Genomic DNA, 16,848 nt, shown 5'->3' with positions numbered 1-16,848 from the left:
TGTGGGTGGTCAGGATGGAGTTGTAAGGCTCCACCACGGCTGTGGACACCTGGGGGGCGGGGTAGATGGAGAACTCCAGCTTGGATTTCTTGCCATAGTCAACGGAGAGCCGCTCCATCAGGAGTGAGGTGAAGCCAGAGCCGGTGCCCCCTCCGAAGCTGTGGAACACCAGGAAGCCCTGGAGTCCCGTGCACTGGTCAGACTGAAAGGCAGGAAAGAGAAAGAGCAGTGTAGGTAGGCCAGAGGCCTGAAGAACTCTACCTTCTGGCTCCACAAAAGCCTAAACTCTTTCGGGACTCAGGGCAGAGACTAGAAAGTATCTCATAGTGGCAGCATGCTCTGGAACACATAAAATTAGAGATGACTCCCCCCAAAATGGATCCTGACAAAACTGTGTTCCTGACCATTAGCATCATCTCAAAAGCCCCCTCCCTTCCAACCCAAATTCTCACCAGCTTGCGGATCCGGTCCAGTACTGGGTCGATGATCTCCTTGCCAATGGTATAGTGACCACGGGCATAGTTGTTAGCAGCGTCCTCCTTCCCGGTGATGAGCTGCTCTGGGTGGAAGAGCTGCCGGTATGGGCCATTTCGGATCTCATCTGGAAGGGCGCAAACACATCGTCAGGGCACAAACCACAAGGCTGTGCTCAGCGGGGATCTCCCTCCCCCAGTGTGGCAGCTGCGGTCAGATGTATGGAAAAGCTCATCCTTCTGCCAGCCTGTGATACCAGTGTGTGAGAAACCCGGAGCCCGCCACCCAGGCTGGCTTGCGATCAGCCTCCCTTCTGCAGCTGCAAACAGGGCAAAGAGTGTGTAGGACCAGGAAAGCCAGGTCTAGACACCAGCTCTCCAGAGAGCTTAGAGTCACTGTCTGCTCCCCTCAATTCCACCCCATCTTCATCTCACCAATCACAGTGGGCTCCAGATCCACAAACACAGCCCGGGGCACATGCTTCCCAGCACCGGTTTCACAGAAGAAGGTGGTGAAGGAGTCATCCCCTCCACCGATGGTCTTGTCGCTGGGCATCTGCCCATCAGGCTGGATCCCATGTTCCAGACAGTAGAGCTCCCAACAGGCATTGCCCATCTGGACACCTGCCTGCCCCACATGGACTGAGATGCATTCGCGCTGAGGGATAAAGAGAGGGGACACAGCATAAGCCCCACATCTGCAGTCCTCACCTCATGAGCCTCTCTTCCACCCGATCACCTACTGGCGAGGATGGCTCAGTTGGCGAAAGTGGAGGCCTGGGGCTGGGCAGAGGTCGGAAGAGGCTGGAAGCCTGCCCAGGCTCCCCCGCGTAGGACTTAACAACTGGAAACACCCACCCAGTAGGGCAAATCCCTTAGCTCACTCCTCTGTGGGAAACTTGTCAAGTAAGAGCTGTGGCTCCACATGACCCTGCCACACTGACAAGACACTCAGGGAGGACAGAGAGGGCAAGTGCATATGAAAGACAGGCAGACACTGCAGTAAAAGACAAGGACACACGACTTCTCAGCTGTTTCCAGCTTTCTACTCCCAAAGCCACCTTCTCCAGCCTGAGAAGGGACAGGTTTGCCCGAGGCATGAGTTTATAGCCAGAAGCCCTCAAGGGGAACAACTAGAATTTCTTAGAACCCTCTCCCCCTTTCTTTCCTGTGGGCTGCAGAGATGTCTCAGCCTTCTGGTCTGCCATCAATTGACCACACACCCTGGCCATCAGGATGCCCTCTCCCCCACCTTTAAATCCCATCTGGCTCTGGGGATCAATCCCAGCTGGCTCCTCTCCCCACCTCCACCCCCGCACTCTGGGTGTCTTCACCACCTTCATCCACCGTGTAGCCCTCACGGAAATAGCAGAGAGTGCAGATGGCAGGCACAGGCAATAAGGGCTGTGGGCACTGGGGCACTCGCCGCCTTAGGCTCATCCCTGCCAGTTTGAAATTAACCCCTAAAGAGCCAAAGTGGTGCGGCGCAGGGCCCCGCGCAGCCTCCCTTCCCAACACCGAAATGGCGGGGTGACGGTTTCCAAATACCCAGAAAAGGAAGCGGAACCTGCGGTGAGGCCCCAGAGGTAACCCGCCTTGCCCTGCAGAGGGTGAGCGCCATCCTGCACCCGGGCCCTGCATTCGCCCCCCTTCTAGATTCTTTCCAGTTACATCCCAGCCGAAAGTGAAGATTGGATTTCGGCCCCCGTTCTTGGGCTATAAATACCACCCCCCTACACACACCTCTTTCCCCTCCCCCCAACCTGGCCTGGGCCCGCGCTCTCGCTCAGCGCCAGCTGTCTCTGCCCGTCCGTTCACTCGGCTCCGGCTGGAGAGGGGCCGGCTCGCCTCACAACGCCGAACCCCATTCCCGCCACCCCTCCCGGCTCAGAAGCGGGGTGCTGAGTCACGGGGGGGGGGCTGTGGGTAGGAGGGATGCACACACAGTCGGAGGAAAAGGGGATGCTGGACCAAGTAATCTGACCCCCTACCACCTTCTTGGGCTAAGCACGTGTTCGGTCAGATCCAGGGAGCGGGGGTCCGGGTCGGGGGGTGGGGAGGCTAGGGGCGGAGGGCAGCCCAGCGGGTCTCCCTCATCCGCGGAAAGGACTGGGCGCGGGATCACGACTCCCCTTCAGGAGGGTGAGGGCACAAATTCTTGGTGGAGCAGGAGGCGATTTCCAGAAGGACTCCTCTCAGTTAGCGAAGAATCCCACCCCACTCCATTCCCCTTCCCCAGCCTCCAAAAGTGGACAGCACGGCTCGGCCAAAGTCACCAGAAGAGAGTGGGGGTGGGGGAATGCACAAACCCTCGCACCTCCTCGAGACCCGGAACGTCGGATGGGGGGTCCGGAGCATCCCGGGATGGAGGGTCCCGAAGGAGAAGGGCAATAAGGGGAGGGGCGCGATTCCCGCGGGGCCGCACTCACCATGGTGAGTCCGGGCGGTGGGTCTCACGTAGAGTCCGGGTGACGGGTCTCAGTGAGAACTGCGCTAGCTGCAGTGCCGCACCGCTATTATAGGCGGGGGGCGGGGCCCGCGCGCTGCGCTCGCCCACTAGGGGCTGAGCGGCCCGGAGGCCACGCCCCCGAATGGTAGGCGGCCCCCCGAGGGGTGGGGTCAGGGCGGGTCCCCTCCCCCTGCCCTGTCCTGGCCTCTCACCTGTCGGACTTGGGTTAGGTGTAGCGATCCGGGCCTTAGCCCTTCTTCGCTCCAGGTTTTGAGCCGACACCCTGGGCTCCCGATCTCCACTGCAGGGGCGCAGGGCGCGGTGCCAGGGCGCATCTCGCCTGCACCTGAGTCATGGGGGCGCCCATCGCCCAGGTGTTCTGACTTAGGCCGAGTGCTGTAGAGGCTGTCCTTGCGAAGTGGCTGCCGTGGGCCTTCCCCCGTGCCCCCCTCCCCGCCCTGCCTCCCTGGAGGCTCTGGCCAGTTCCGGGGCAACCCCTTACAGCGGCACACGGCCTGCTGGTCCTCGGCCGGGACGGCTGGCCTTCGCCAATGCCTGTGGGCGGCCGAGGACCAGGAGCTGCACAGTCTGAGCCCCAGGGTGCCAATCCCTCAGAGTACCCCACAGAGCCGAGCCCTGCAGCCTGTCTGCGAGGGCCGACCCCAGGAATCTGGCGCGGCTCGCTGGCTGCCGGCGGGTCAGTGGCCCCGTCATCAACGCCGTCACTATTAGTGAGCCCTCGCCACCGCCACCTGCCCGCTTCCCTGCTGCCGGAACCGCCAGAGCTCTGGGCGGAAGCCCTCAGGACCTGGATTCGCATCCGGACTGCCCTGTGTGACCTTGGGCAGGTGACCTAACCTCACTGTGTCCTTGGCATATTCATCGGTGAAAAGGAGACAGTGATTCCACACTGTCTGCATTGTTGTGAGGTATCAAAATGTGTGTTGACTCTGATGAGGAAAAAACGTGGAGATTCTGGTATCATAGCTGAGTTTTGACTTTCTCATCTTCTCCTGTTCCCCGCAGGGATCTGTGACCGGCATCTTAACGCCCTTGGCGCTCAGGCTGAGGCCTCAACAGCAGTTATTCCTTCTTTCCACATTTCATTTCCATTTGTTGCAAGAATGGCCTTTTCCATCTACTTTTTTTTTTTTAAGATTTTATTTATTTATTTGAGAGAGAGAGAGCGGGAGAGGGAGAGAGAGCACAGAGGGAGAAGCAGACTCCCCGCTGAGCAGGGAGCCGGATACAGGCTCGATCCCAAGACCCTGAGATCATGATCCCAGCGGAAGGCAGCTGCTTAATCGACTGAGCCGTCCAGGCGCCCCTTATCCATCTACTTCTGCTTTCCCTTACATACCTTACATTTTCTAGCTATCTCCCTTCACTGAGGAAATCAACAGGAAGTGCCCCATGTACCCATCAGCATGCCCTGAAAAAACCTGTCTCCCAGGCTAATCCCTTGTTTCCTAGGACCAGAGCGGCCTGACAGCACAGTAGGCTAAAATAACTAGCAATGGCAACTTCCTACCAACAGAATAGCTCATTGACACCTTATTTGGGCAAGGCATGGAAAGGAACACAGTGAAGCATGACAAGGTCTCTCTTCCCTATGCACTTGCCACATGGTTGGGAGAACAAGACTCATTCATAAAAATGGAAAGTGGCAAGGGCATATGGTGAGGCTGCTTTGGGAAGTGGGGTCATGGTCTCTACAGAGCAAGGACCCTTGGTGATTACAGAACATATGGTGTCTTGCAGACCTTCCCGGGCCCTCCTTTTTCCCTTGTGCACCCCAATCCCAGCAGAATGAGTATGGCGAAAGACCTGAGCTCTCTCAGGCAAAACCTTAAATTCCTTTGACCTTCAGGTTCAGGTTCTTCCTTTGTGAAACAGGGATAACTTCAGATTGTGAGGACCAGATGAATGTAGGGACGTGTACATAGCAAAGCACCATGTAAGCAGCTGCATGGATTCTTAGAACATCTTATTTGTTTTCTCTAGCGTGCTAGCACACCAGATTGCAGTTATTTGTGTACAGGTCCGTCTTAGAAATTGCAAACTCATTCCAGGTAAGGATTGGATCTTATTCATCTTTGCGTCCCTAGATCCTAGCATAGTGCTCAGCACGTGGCAAGCATTTGCTAAATGTGTGTCAGAATTGTTTCACTTCAGAGATGGGAATAAAATTAGGGTAGAACTCTGAGAGGCCAGAAGCTGCAAATTGGCAGCCTGGAGACCAAGTTCCCTCTCAGAATTGTTTTGTTTGACCTTCACAGTGTTCATCCCCACAGCGTTTAGAATATGAAAAAAAGCAGGAACTACCTTTGTGCTGGAGCATCCCAAGACCACCCCCATGTCAGGAGATTTACTAGAAGGACTCAGCATAAAGTTAATAAATAACCCCCTAGCTAAGGCTTATTACAGTGATGTAGGAAGACTGCACAGCTGGACCATAAAGGGAAAAGACACAAGCAGAATCTATGTCCTCTCCCTCCCAGGAGGGCTCACACAGCATTCTCTTCCTCCAAAATGAAAATGGAGCAACATTTCCCTGCAGTGGTTCTGCCCAAGGAAGCCTGTTAGAGACTCAGCACCTAAGGTTTATGGTGAGGGCTGGTCACAGAGACACCTCTGCCTTGCACATACCCAAATTCCAGACTCCTAGAAGAAAAGCAGCTGTTCAGCATAAACCATATTCTTTAAAAAAAAAAAATTATTTATTTATTTATTTGAGTGGGGGAAGGGCAGAGAGAAAGGGAGACAGAAAATCGTAAGCAGGCTCCACGCTAATGCTAATGCTAATGCAGGGCTCAATCTCACAACCCTGAGAACATGACGTGAGCTGAAATCAAGAGTCAGACACTTAACCAACTGAGCCACCCAGGTGCCTCTACAGCATAAACCACATTCTTTACACACACAGTCTAGGCACAACAAACCATCCTGATCCTTTAACCATTAACTTGAAAACACTCTAAGAGTCAAGTTCTCAGATGCCAGCCAAGGGCTGATCTTACAAGCAGACCTTTCTAAGGAGCAGTCTCAACCTGCTGTGTTAACTCTTTCTGCACAGTCATATAAAAATCCAGATTTCTAGCTTATCTTGAAAAGAATTGGAAGATCTGGCTATATCAGGCCTGCATTCTCATTTAGCAACTGTGATGGGCAGAGTTAATAGTCCCCCAAAGATGTCCACATTTTAAACCCTGGACCCTCTGACTATGTTACCTTACATGGCAGAAGACTGCAGATGTGACTAAGGTAAAGATCTTGAGGTGAGGTTCTTCTACATTTTCTGGGTGGGCCGATATAATCACAAAGGTCTTTATAAGTGGAAGAGGGAGACAGTCAAGGAAGGAGAGGTCAGAAGCAGAGGTCAAAGTGATGTCATTATTGGCTTTCAAGATGGAAGGAAGCCATGAGTCAAGAAATATGAGCAGTCTCTAGAAGAAGGAAAAAGCAAGGAACAGATTCTCCTCTAGAATCTCTAGAGGGAAGGCAACCCTGCCAACGCCTTGAGTTTATTTATACCTAAATAGGTTCTGGTATTAATTCCAGTGGGGGGTGTACTTCCATACATAGGCATGGTTGTGGAATCACTGACCCTTGGTGTTTGCATTCACTCTCCAGCCCCTCTCCCCTCTCTGGAGGTGAAGAAGGGACTGAAAGTTCCAACCCTCTAACACTTGGTTGGTTCTACTGGCAACCAGCCCCCGACCTTAGGTGCTTTCCAAAACTTAGGTGCTTATGTCATAAACATAACAAAAGATATCTTTATCACTCTCAACACTTATGAAATTCCAAGAGTTTTAGCAGCTGTGAGCCAGGAATCCTAGACAAAGACCGAATATATATAAGGAATATATTTTGGTCATCTGAATAACCACATAAATATTTTTCTTATAAATCAGAGTATTGTAATCCCCGTAAGACCTCTTTTGGACTTCTCATCTCCAGAACTATACGATAATAAATTTGTGTTGTTTTAAGCTACTAAGTCTGTAGTAATTTGTTACAACAGCAGTAGGAAACCAGTAGGGCAACAAATGGAGCTGCGTGGTGACTACTTCTTAGGATGGACAGCAAGCTGCTCCAAATCACCCAGTCCACCATTTACCATCATATGCTCAACTGTAACATATTTATGTTACCCTGGCCCTTAGCAAGGAGTTTATAGCCCCTGAGCAGGCCTTCTGGCAGGCAAGATGGAGAAGACAAGGGGGCAAGGAGAAATGTCCAAGGCATGTTAATGGAATACAGATTCTGCTTCTGCCTCTATGTGTGTGTGTGTGTGTACACTCTGAATGTGTGATATTTGAGATGTCTAACAGGCTTGTTAGACGTGTGCACGTGACTGTGAGTGTGTATGTGTCTCCTGAATTAGGGCCATAATATCTGGATGGGTATACAGGTAGCAATCCATATTACCAGATTGAAAACTTGAACATTTTTTTAAAGATTTTATTTATTTATTTGAGAGAGAGAGAGAGAGCGCACGCACAAGTGAGAGAGCACAGCAGTGGGGGCGGGGCAGAGGGAGAAGCAGACTCCCCGCTGAGTAGGGAGCCTGATGTGGGACTCAATCCCAGGACCCTGGGGTCACGACCTGAGCTGAAAGCAGATGTTTAACCAACTGAGCCACCCAGGCGCCCTGAGAACTTGGACATCCACATACATGTACAGAATCTAGAAGGTGATGCTGGGCACTTCATTTTCCCAAATGAATCACTGCTTAGTCTGTCTACCCTACAAGGGTGTCCAGCAGACCACTCTCTCTCTTTGGATCTCTTTCCCTCTTCCCCTTGCCCTTTGTTATCTCCATCTTTTCTAATCCCTTCCCAGAGTCTCACCTCTGTCTTGGAGCAGTGCAGCAAGGTCCTCAACATTTAAAATGTCTCCACTGATTCCATCTGGGAAAGGTGGAACTGAGCCTTAGTGCATATCCTTCCATTTTTTTAGACTGGAGCATCTACCAGCTGTCCTCCTTCTCACAGCACAATCTTTCCAAAGGGATATCTTCACATCTTCTCTCCTCTTCACTGTCCATGCAGGCTTGGTTCACATGCTCTGCTGAGATGTTCTTGCCAAAATCCCTAGTGACTTCCAACTGACCAAAGCCAAAGATCACGTTTTTACATCTTTTTCAGCCTCTCACCAATATTTGAGATAGTTGATCCTTCCTTCCTCCTTGAAACACTTTCTTCTTGGCTTTAATGACACACCCCTCTCTTGGTCCCAGCCATTCCTTTTCGGTCGTCTTTGATGGCTTACCCCTAATAGATGTTTCCCATAGTTCAGTCCCAGGCTCTCTTTTCCTCTCTGAAGGGGCAATTGTTGAAGGTAAGTGATGAGTATATGGGGTTTTATTATATTATCTCTACTTTGGGGTGTATTTTTAAATGTCCTTAATAAAAAGTTACTGTAACATTTTAGGGTTATTAAAAAAGAATGTATACATTCACAAACCAAAGAGAAAGAATAGAATAGAAAAAAATATCACCTTTGTGCTGATAAGTCTCAAATTTATATGTCCTTTAGGACTTCTCTGAATATCAGACTCACATGCTTATTTGCTTTTTTTGACATTACCACTTGAAAGCCTGTTAGACATCTCAAATATCACACATTCAAAGTAAAACTCCCAATGTCCCACTCTCACCCTGCTCCCTGCCAAAAATGTTTCTGTCCTAAGGCTTCCAAGGCTTCTACCCACGTGCTTACGTTAAAAACCTAGAATCATCCTACATTTCTCTTTCCCTTTCTCCTTCCTCTCTTTTTTGGTTAGACTTTTCTTGGCAGCAAATAACGGAAAGCCTAACTAACAGAGGCTTAAACAATGAGGATATTTATTATTCTGCAAGAAATCTGAGTGTAGGGCAGTCCCAGGGCTGATTCGGTGATGTTACCAACAGCTCCAGTATTTCAAGCTATCTGCTCTGGCATCCTCAATGGGCTGGTGGCATCTTCCCTTATGATCACAAAATGGCTGCAGCAGCTCCAAGTGTCATGTCCTCATTTGCTAAGGCTGGGAAGGTGGAAGTCCTCCCATAGTCTCTTTTTATCAGGGAGGAAAACCTTGCCTTCAAGCATCCTTGTAGATTTCCCTTATATCTCACTAGCCCCTTGCCTAAACCAGTCATTGGAAGGAGGGACTGGAATTACCATTAATAGTTTAGACTAATTTATACTCACACCTAGGTCTGGGAAAGGCCATCTTCCTTGAGCAAGTGGAAGGGTAAATAATTATACAAATTCAGGACCCTGCCAGCAAAGACAAAATAGAGGCAGGGGGCAGGTAAGGCTGTTGGGTAGATCTGCACACCCCACATTAGTGTGTCCTATAACTTTATTTTGAACCCAGCTACTTCCCACAATCCCTGCCCCAGTCCACGCCACCATCCCTCATGCCTGGATGCCAGAAGTAGCCTCCTAATGGGCTTCCTGCTTTTCCTTTGGAACTCCTGGGCTTGCTTACCCTTATAATGCTTCCTCTACACAGCAGTGGCAATAATCTCTCTAAAACACAAAGTAGGCAATGATGCTTGCTTAAACCCTCCCATTGCCCCAGTCATGGAAGCCATTCTTTCAAGACTCCTTTACCTCTGTGTTTTCAGCTTGCAGAGCTCCCTCCCTCCCTCCTTCTCCTTGAACACACCAGGTTGGCTCCTTTGGCCTCACCATTCTCTTGACCTGGAGCACTATGATCCAGATCTTGTTATGGCCGACTCCTTGGCATTTGGTCTCAGTTCAAACATCAGCTTCTTTCTCTTCCTTCCTTCCTTCCTTCCTTCCTTCCTTCCTTCCTTCCTTCCTTCCTTTCTTTCTTTCTTTCTTTCTTTCTTTCTTTCTTTCTTTCTTTCTTTCTTAGTTTCTTTCTTTCTTAGTTTCTTTCTTTCTTTCTTTCTTAGTTTCTTTCTTTCTTTCTTCTTTCTTTCACATCATCTTCTTAGAGAGCTGTTCCCTCTCAATAGTAGGCTCCCCATCTCTTTCTGTGCCATTATCCTGGTTTATTTTCTTCATGTGTTTATTTCTATCTGAAATTTCCTTGTTTTTTTTAATTTATTATCTGTCTTCTCCATGAAAATGTAAGCTCTTTAAGAGCACAGATTCGGGGCGCCTGGGTGGCTCAGTTGGTTAGGCAACTGCCTTCGGCTCAGGTCATGATCCTGGAGTCCCGGGATCGAGTCCCGCATCGGGCTCCCTGCTCGGCGGGGAGTCTGTTTCTCCCTCTGACCCTCCTCCCTCTCATGCTCTCTGTCTCTCATTCTCTCTGTCTCAAATAAATAAATAAAATCTTTAAAAAAAAAAAAAAGCACAGACTCTTTGTCCACCACTGTATCCTTGGCACTTGGAATAGTGCTTGGCACATAACAGACACTCAATAAATATTTGTTGAAGAAATTAAGATATGGATTTCCTCTCATTTCATAAGAGATACATTAATATGCTTTAAAATCTCAGTCTCTTTACTCTGTTGTACATAAGATCTTCCCCCCTGCCTACCTTTAGGATAGTTTTCTTTCCAGAGTTGGTGATGTCTACATTTACTCTTGAGATGCCCAACTTTGAAGGCCAGTTGGGAAGTTGAAGTGCTGGACAAGAAGGTTTTGAGCCCAGTGGGCCCTCTGGGAACCCAAATGCCTCCATCTGGATAATAATTCCTGAGGTCTATGGCTTCATGGATCAACCCAGTGTAGGCTGGGCTTGCTTACCTTTGAAGTGTTGGTTGGCTGTGTATTCTCTCTGGGGATTTTGGTCTCTTAATTCCAGTTGGGAGAGTGATGACTGCAGTCCACAGTCAAAATCGGAGTTAACCCTCTTGATATTCTGGGTCATTCCCTGGCATACTGTGCTGAGAAGGGCTCTGAAAAAAGCCCCCAACCTCAAAATAACTCCCCCACCATTTGGCACCTTGACTGAAGTTTCATATTAGCAACTGCTTCGTGGATAAGGTTGTTAGATAAAATTCCTTTATTTGCTAAAGCTGGCATTCCTATTCCTGGTCATGGTTGCTGACTGGAAGAATGACTGGATGGAGAGGCGCAGTGTGGTTTCTAGGCAGCATTAGAGGCCATTTGAGGTTAGTGGTCATACATTTGAAGTCAGGTCAGTCAGCCCAGTTCTGGATTTTTCTATAGCCACTGTTTAGCTGGGTCAGGACAGGCGCACAGTTGGTGAAGAACCAGGGTTGTGATTTAGTCAAACGAGGATGCTGAAGCTGGAGGTTGGCAAGGGAGTGATCATGGCCACCGTGGAATTTAAGATGGAAAGGAAGGAGATAAAGACATAGGAGGGGGATGAGGGACAGTGAAAGCTCTGTCTTGTGGAAAGGGGAGAAGCACTGAGCCTGAGTCCCAGGTGGAATTTCAATTCCACCACTAATGAGCCCCCACGTGACCTTGGGCAAACCGGGCAAGAGGCTTCCATTTCCTTTTCTTTCTCAAGGAAATGGAGGCCGCGCCTTGCCTACCTCACAAAGCTGTTGAGGGACTCAAAGGAGATAAGGGGTGTAGCCACCTCAAGAGCCACAAAATGGGATACAAATGTGAAAGATTAACATTTGTATTTCATAAGTTTGCCTAAGGCCATAGGGAGACTCCTGTGGGGAAATAAGGCCAAGTTATGCCCGCAGCCACTTGCTTAGAATGGGGAGAGACCATGACAAGTAGCCCTGAGCCCCTGCTCCTCATCGTGCTTTCCCTGTGGAGAATAACAGCAATTCTAGACTAAGCACTCTTAGTTTATATGGTTTCATCCTCACCATACTACCTCTCCCCATTCTACAGATACGCAAACTGAGGTGGGAAAAGAACTTAAATGCCAGAGCTGGCCCTAAGACTGAGCTCTAATTCCTATGTTCCTATAATAGTCTGAGTTTGCACCCCAAAGGCCCTGAGGCTTGATCTCTTGCCCTAGGACTTGTTATTTCCAGTTTAGTGCACTCTTCTTAGTGCCACTCACATTCCACTTCCAGTCCTCACCCACCCTAGGGGTGGCCTTGCAGCTGGAGCTCAGGGGCTTTGATTTCTGAATCCTCTCCCACCTGCGAGAGACCGCTGAGCCACCAGGAAATGGGATTGTGTGCCTGAGTGCAGACACTGTGTACCTGTGTGGGGTGGCCAGCCGAACCCCTCCTCTAGCCACCCCACCTTGCTGCCCTGTTTGAGCCCAGGCCCAGCGCTTGGTAACCAAGTCAACAGGCCTGTCCTCCTGGGGCCGTTTCTGACTACATTTTCCCCGCTGAGAGATGATCGGAGAGTATAAGGAGGCCAGTGGCTGTGGGTCTCTCACAGACCCATATCTGCCTCTCATCGAGCAGCAGACAGACAGACAGACAACCCAAGCCAGCCCCCAGCCAAGCAGCATGGTGAGCAGAGGTGGGGGGCTGGACATGCTAGTGAGGGTCCTAGTGCACCCCGGTGGGTGGTGTGAGGGATCCTTGGGAGTCCAAGTGTTCCAGGGGCTAGTGAGTGGGCTTGTGAGGTGGGGAGAGGGAAAGAGACTTCCAGACGTGAGTGTGGCCCCCCAATTGTGCCGGTATGTGAGAGCACGTGCAAGGGTGGAGGACAGGGTGATGGTAACCAGGATGTGGCTGCTGAGGGGTTCTGGATTTAGGGGTAAGGAGTATGGAGTAAGCAGGACTGGAGTAGGAAATACAGGCATTTTACAAACCCTGGGCCCCACAGCAGATTCACCCTTGGCCTCTGGTCTTACCTCCCAGCTCTGGGCAAGCATCCTCACAGCCCTGCCCAGCTGATGCATCTGATCTGACCTCTTATTTCAATAGAGACAGTGAAGAGGAGGCGGGGAAGGGAGGGTGCGCCCTCTTATCGAGACCTGGCTGTGCGTGGGGCTCATTTGATATCATTTGCCAGGCTCCCCACCAGGAGGGATAGAAGAGCAGTGAAGAGCATGGTTGGAGCCAAGCTCCCACTCTGAATATTACTGGTTTTGCTCATGACCTTCAGCTAGTTGCTTAAGCTCTCTGTGGGTCAGTTTCCTCATGTGCAAATCGGCATCATGAAACTACCTACCTATGGGGTTGTCATGAAGATGAAATGTATAATAATGTATGTGGAGTGCTTAGCACAGTGCCTGGCCCCTAATGAATGCTTAGCACAGGGGAACTAAATGATATAATGACAAAGCCCGCCACATACGAGATCATACTATTTTTACATTCAAGGAAAGGGCACTAGAGCAGCTAAAGAGAAGTAACTTGTCTGAGGTCACAGAGGGATGGGGGTTTGATGCTAAATCTATGTGATTCCAGGGGTTGAGTTCTTTGCCTCAAACCTGTTGCCCCACAGCATCATTTCTAGCATCTCAAGTATACCCAAGAGGTCAGAGATGCCTTGCGTGGGCTGGCAGGCATGGGCGCCAAGATGGTGTCTGGCTTTGTAGACAGAGCCTGGGCAGGCTTGAAGTTACAACAGCCAGCGCTGGCCTTGCCAGTGGACTGGTAAGCCCTGTCAGTCCTCCCTGTGGGATACAGGGATTTCTGGAGTCCTTGTGTCCCTGAACACCCCCCAGCTTAATTCATTACCTTTTCTTACTATGACAGCACGGTTGGGGGATGGGAGTTGGTACGGGGACCCAACAGGTATGGTACCCCCAATATGTGTCATGCAGTGAGCCAGGTAACTTATATGCCTTCTTTCATTTAATCCCCATCGTAATTCTAGGAGGGGGCTCTTATTTGCCCCAGTTCATGGGATGGAGGGAGGCCCACAGAGGTTAATACTCTTGCTCAAGGCAAGTAGAGAAGTAATGACGATGTATGATTTAATCCCAGTCATCTCAAAATCATAAGTCAAGGCCCTTGCATCATATTCAAAAAGTCAGGCAACTGTTAAATTTATGGAGAAAGCATCCTCATTAAAAATTATGAAACATTCCAGGCAGGAAAGTGTAAAGAATAATATAATAAACACCTGCTACCCAGCTTAAGAAATAGAATCTCTCTCCAACTGCATGCACCTCCGTCTTCTACCAGAGAGAATCTTTGTTCCAAATTAGTGTTAATATTTTCACTTGCTCTCCTTATTTTTGTAATACACATGCACTACAAGAATATATAGCAAAATATAAATATATCCGTAAATGACGCACAGCATTGTTTTATGAGCTAAAGATTTTTATAAATGGTATCATTTTGTATGATTCTTCCCTAATTTGCTTTTCTTTTTCCCAGTAAAAATTTTTTGGTAAGATTATTTCTTTTTTGTTGTCGTTGGGGTTTTTTCTTTTCTTTTCTTTTCTTTTTTTTGTTGGGTTTTTTTCTTTTTTTTAAAGTTTTATTTAGTTGACAGACAGAGACAGCAAGAGAGGGAACACAAGCAGGGGGAGTGGGAGAGGGAGAAGCAGGCCTCCCACTGAGCATGGAGCCCGATGTGGGGCTCGATCCCAGGATGCTGGGATCATGACCTGAGCCGAAGGCAGACGCTTAACAACTGAGCCACCCAGGCACCCTGGTAAGATCCTTTCTTGTAGTTCATCCATTTCTACTTCTGAATCATTCTTCATCCATCTTCTCCTGTTGAAGGACATTTAATTGGCTTCCGTTGCTATGGTGCTGTGAGTCTTCTTGCACCTGTTCTTGTTTACCTGTGTGAGAACTTCTCTAGAGCAAGAGTGTCATCAGCTCTCCTAGATCTTGCCCAATTTTTCTCCAAAAGAGATGCATCAATTTAGGCTTCTACCAACTGCCTAAGGAGTCCCATTTCTCCACATCCTCCACGTGGTTAAGCCTTAAATCTTGGGGAAACCTGATGGATGTGCTCATTTTGTTTTCAAGGTCTGGGGTAATTCTCAAGCAGAGCAAGAAGGCCTACTCTGGTATCCCACTTACCATGCTGTCCCACCCCTATTAACGTATGAAAGTCTCCCTTCCCTGCCCAGTGGGCTACTGGAGGGCAGGGACTGTGCTTTGGGTGCTATGTATCTCCAGTGTCAGCACAACGTCAGGCACAGAGCAGAGGCTCAGAGTGTTGGATGAAGCAAGAGGGTCCAACCTTCTTGATTCTCATGGGGCTCCCCAGGAAGGGCGTTGACCTTTCTGATTTCCAGGACCAGGTAGTTTATCCCAGTACTGCTTTAGGGGCCAAACATTCTTTGACCACCAGCCTTGAATCATGTAGGGAAGACCTTTTTCCCAGCCCCACTCCACTCTACTCCAGAATTATGCACACCCAAGAGAGGAAAGAACAGCATACCCCCTACCATTCCAGGCCCACTCTTCCCTTCCTTGCTGGCATTTCTAGCCAGCGAATCTAGAGTTATTCCTGCTTTCAAAACCTCTCCCTTGTCTCAGATCCCTGAAACCTCACTTGGATCTTACTTCTCTCACCCATGGCCCTTCATTTCTTTCTGAACACGGGTGGGTTGACTATCATGTTTTGCCAGACTCATCTGATCCCCTCAACACTTCTTAAGACGCTTAGTCACTGAGACTAAGACTCTATAATCTTAAAACTGCCCACATCTGCTTCCTCTGAGGGTTTTGGCCCAGCCCCCGGAGCCACTGCCTGTGGATCCTCAAGGCCACAAGTAATTCCTTAGACACAGGAGGTGGGGCAAGGAGGGCAGCAACCTTCGCTCTCAGCCAGAGAACCACTCAAGAAAGGATTGCAGGCAGGAACCGTGTCCAGGCATGACAGGCTTTTCTTTGCTAAGAGTGTTCTCTGCACTTTGCCTACTCAGGATGAGTGCTTCTCAGTGCCTGCGGGGCAGGCCAATGTGCAAACTGGCGATGCCTGCTGGGAGCTCTACTGCTTGGAACATGGGGTCCCACCAGATGGACAGATGCCTAGTGATAAGACCATTGGTGAAGGGGACGACTCCTTCAACACCTTCTTTAGTGAAACTGGGGCTGGGAAGCATGTGCCCCAGGCCGTGCTTGTGGACCTGGAGCCCACTGTGATTGGTGAGTGATGATCAGTCTCTGTCACATATGTCACCTTGTCTTGGGCACCACAGCCCGTCCTTCCCCATACCTGGGGCACTAGAATTTGTAGTTGCCAGGAGTAGTAGCCAATTAAATCACAGATCTGCTGCCACTAAGCTCCAGAGTCTCAGGGTAGCTCTATATCCCTTTCCTTTTTATTGAAGAATACTAAAAGTCAAGGGCCATAACACCAGCATGAATGGGGCTCCTCTAGGGTAGGACTAGGGGCCTGGTGGCCCTGCCCTTTCTGGTTAGCTTGGGGAGCCAGGCTGCAAGGGGAGGGGGGTGCATAAAACTCTGCCCATTGCAAATGAAATTCGGACGGGCATGTACCAGCAACTCTTCTATCCAGAGCAGTTCATCGCTGGCAAGGAAGACGCTGCCAATAACTATGCCCAGGGTCACTACACCATTGGAAAGGAGCTCATCGACCTGGCACTGGACTGAATTCAGAAGCTGGTGAGTGGTGGTGGCTGAGGGCTGGGGAAGGGGGAATCTGGATTCCTTCAGCTAAGAAGTCTGGACACCAGACAGGAAGAGAGCCTCCTGGGTGAGTTTTATTTTACTTTCTTTTATTTGTGGATGAGTTTTAAAGATGCAGGGTCAGGACCAGTGAGGAGGGGCCCTGCATACTGATCAAGGGAGGCAGAGTGTGCACTCTGGCCTGGAGTTGGGTGTCCTCTTTACCTCCTATAGCAACTGGTCCAAGGCTGGGCAGAGTGGCCACCAAACATGACCATGGGCTGTCTGGCCAAGCTGTGGAGGTCCATAGGGATTCCCAGAATATCACCTTGTGTTGCAGGGATGTGGGCAGAAGGCCCTGTGAAAAACAGGGATCCAAACAGTCCTGACCCAAGGCTCTATGATCAAATTTGGCCTCTACCAAGGATGGGGATCAGGTTCCTGGATTGTTGACCTCAGTAGGGAACATGAAACATGTGAAATTAAGTCAGGGGTAAGCAGGTATGGAGCTGGGC

The 16,848-nt window shown here is 49.8% G+C and overlaps 1 protein-coding gene across 1 annotated transcript; it reads right to left on the bottom strand.

The window, feature by feature from the left end:
• Positions 1–4: 4 nt before the first annotated feature.
• On the bottom strand, positions 5–3,016 carry TUBA4A (tubulin alpha 4a; the record flags this gene model as incomplete). The annotated part of the gene is made up of 4 exons (XM_006742885.3): positions 2,903–3,016; positions 909–1,131; positions 453–601; positions 5–202 (listed from the first exon to the last, which is right to left on the bottom strand). Coding segments are annotated over exons 1-4 (573 nt in total), but the record flags the coding sequence as incomplete, so codon positions are not given.
• Between the last annotated feature and the right edge of the window lie 13,832 nt (positions 3,017–16,848).

Source organism: Leptonychotes weddellii, chromosome 3 (genome assembly GCF_054177405.1).
Source record: "Leptonychotes weddellii isolate Sample4059 chromosome 3, ASM5417740v2, whole genome shotgun sequence".
NCBI lineage: Eukaryota > Metazoa > Chordata > Mammalia > Carnivora > Phocidae > Leptonychotes > Leptonychotes weddellii.
Note: the sequence above shows the minus strand (reverse complement) of the source record. Positions and strands in the feature narration are given on the sequence as shown.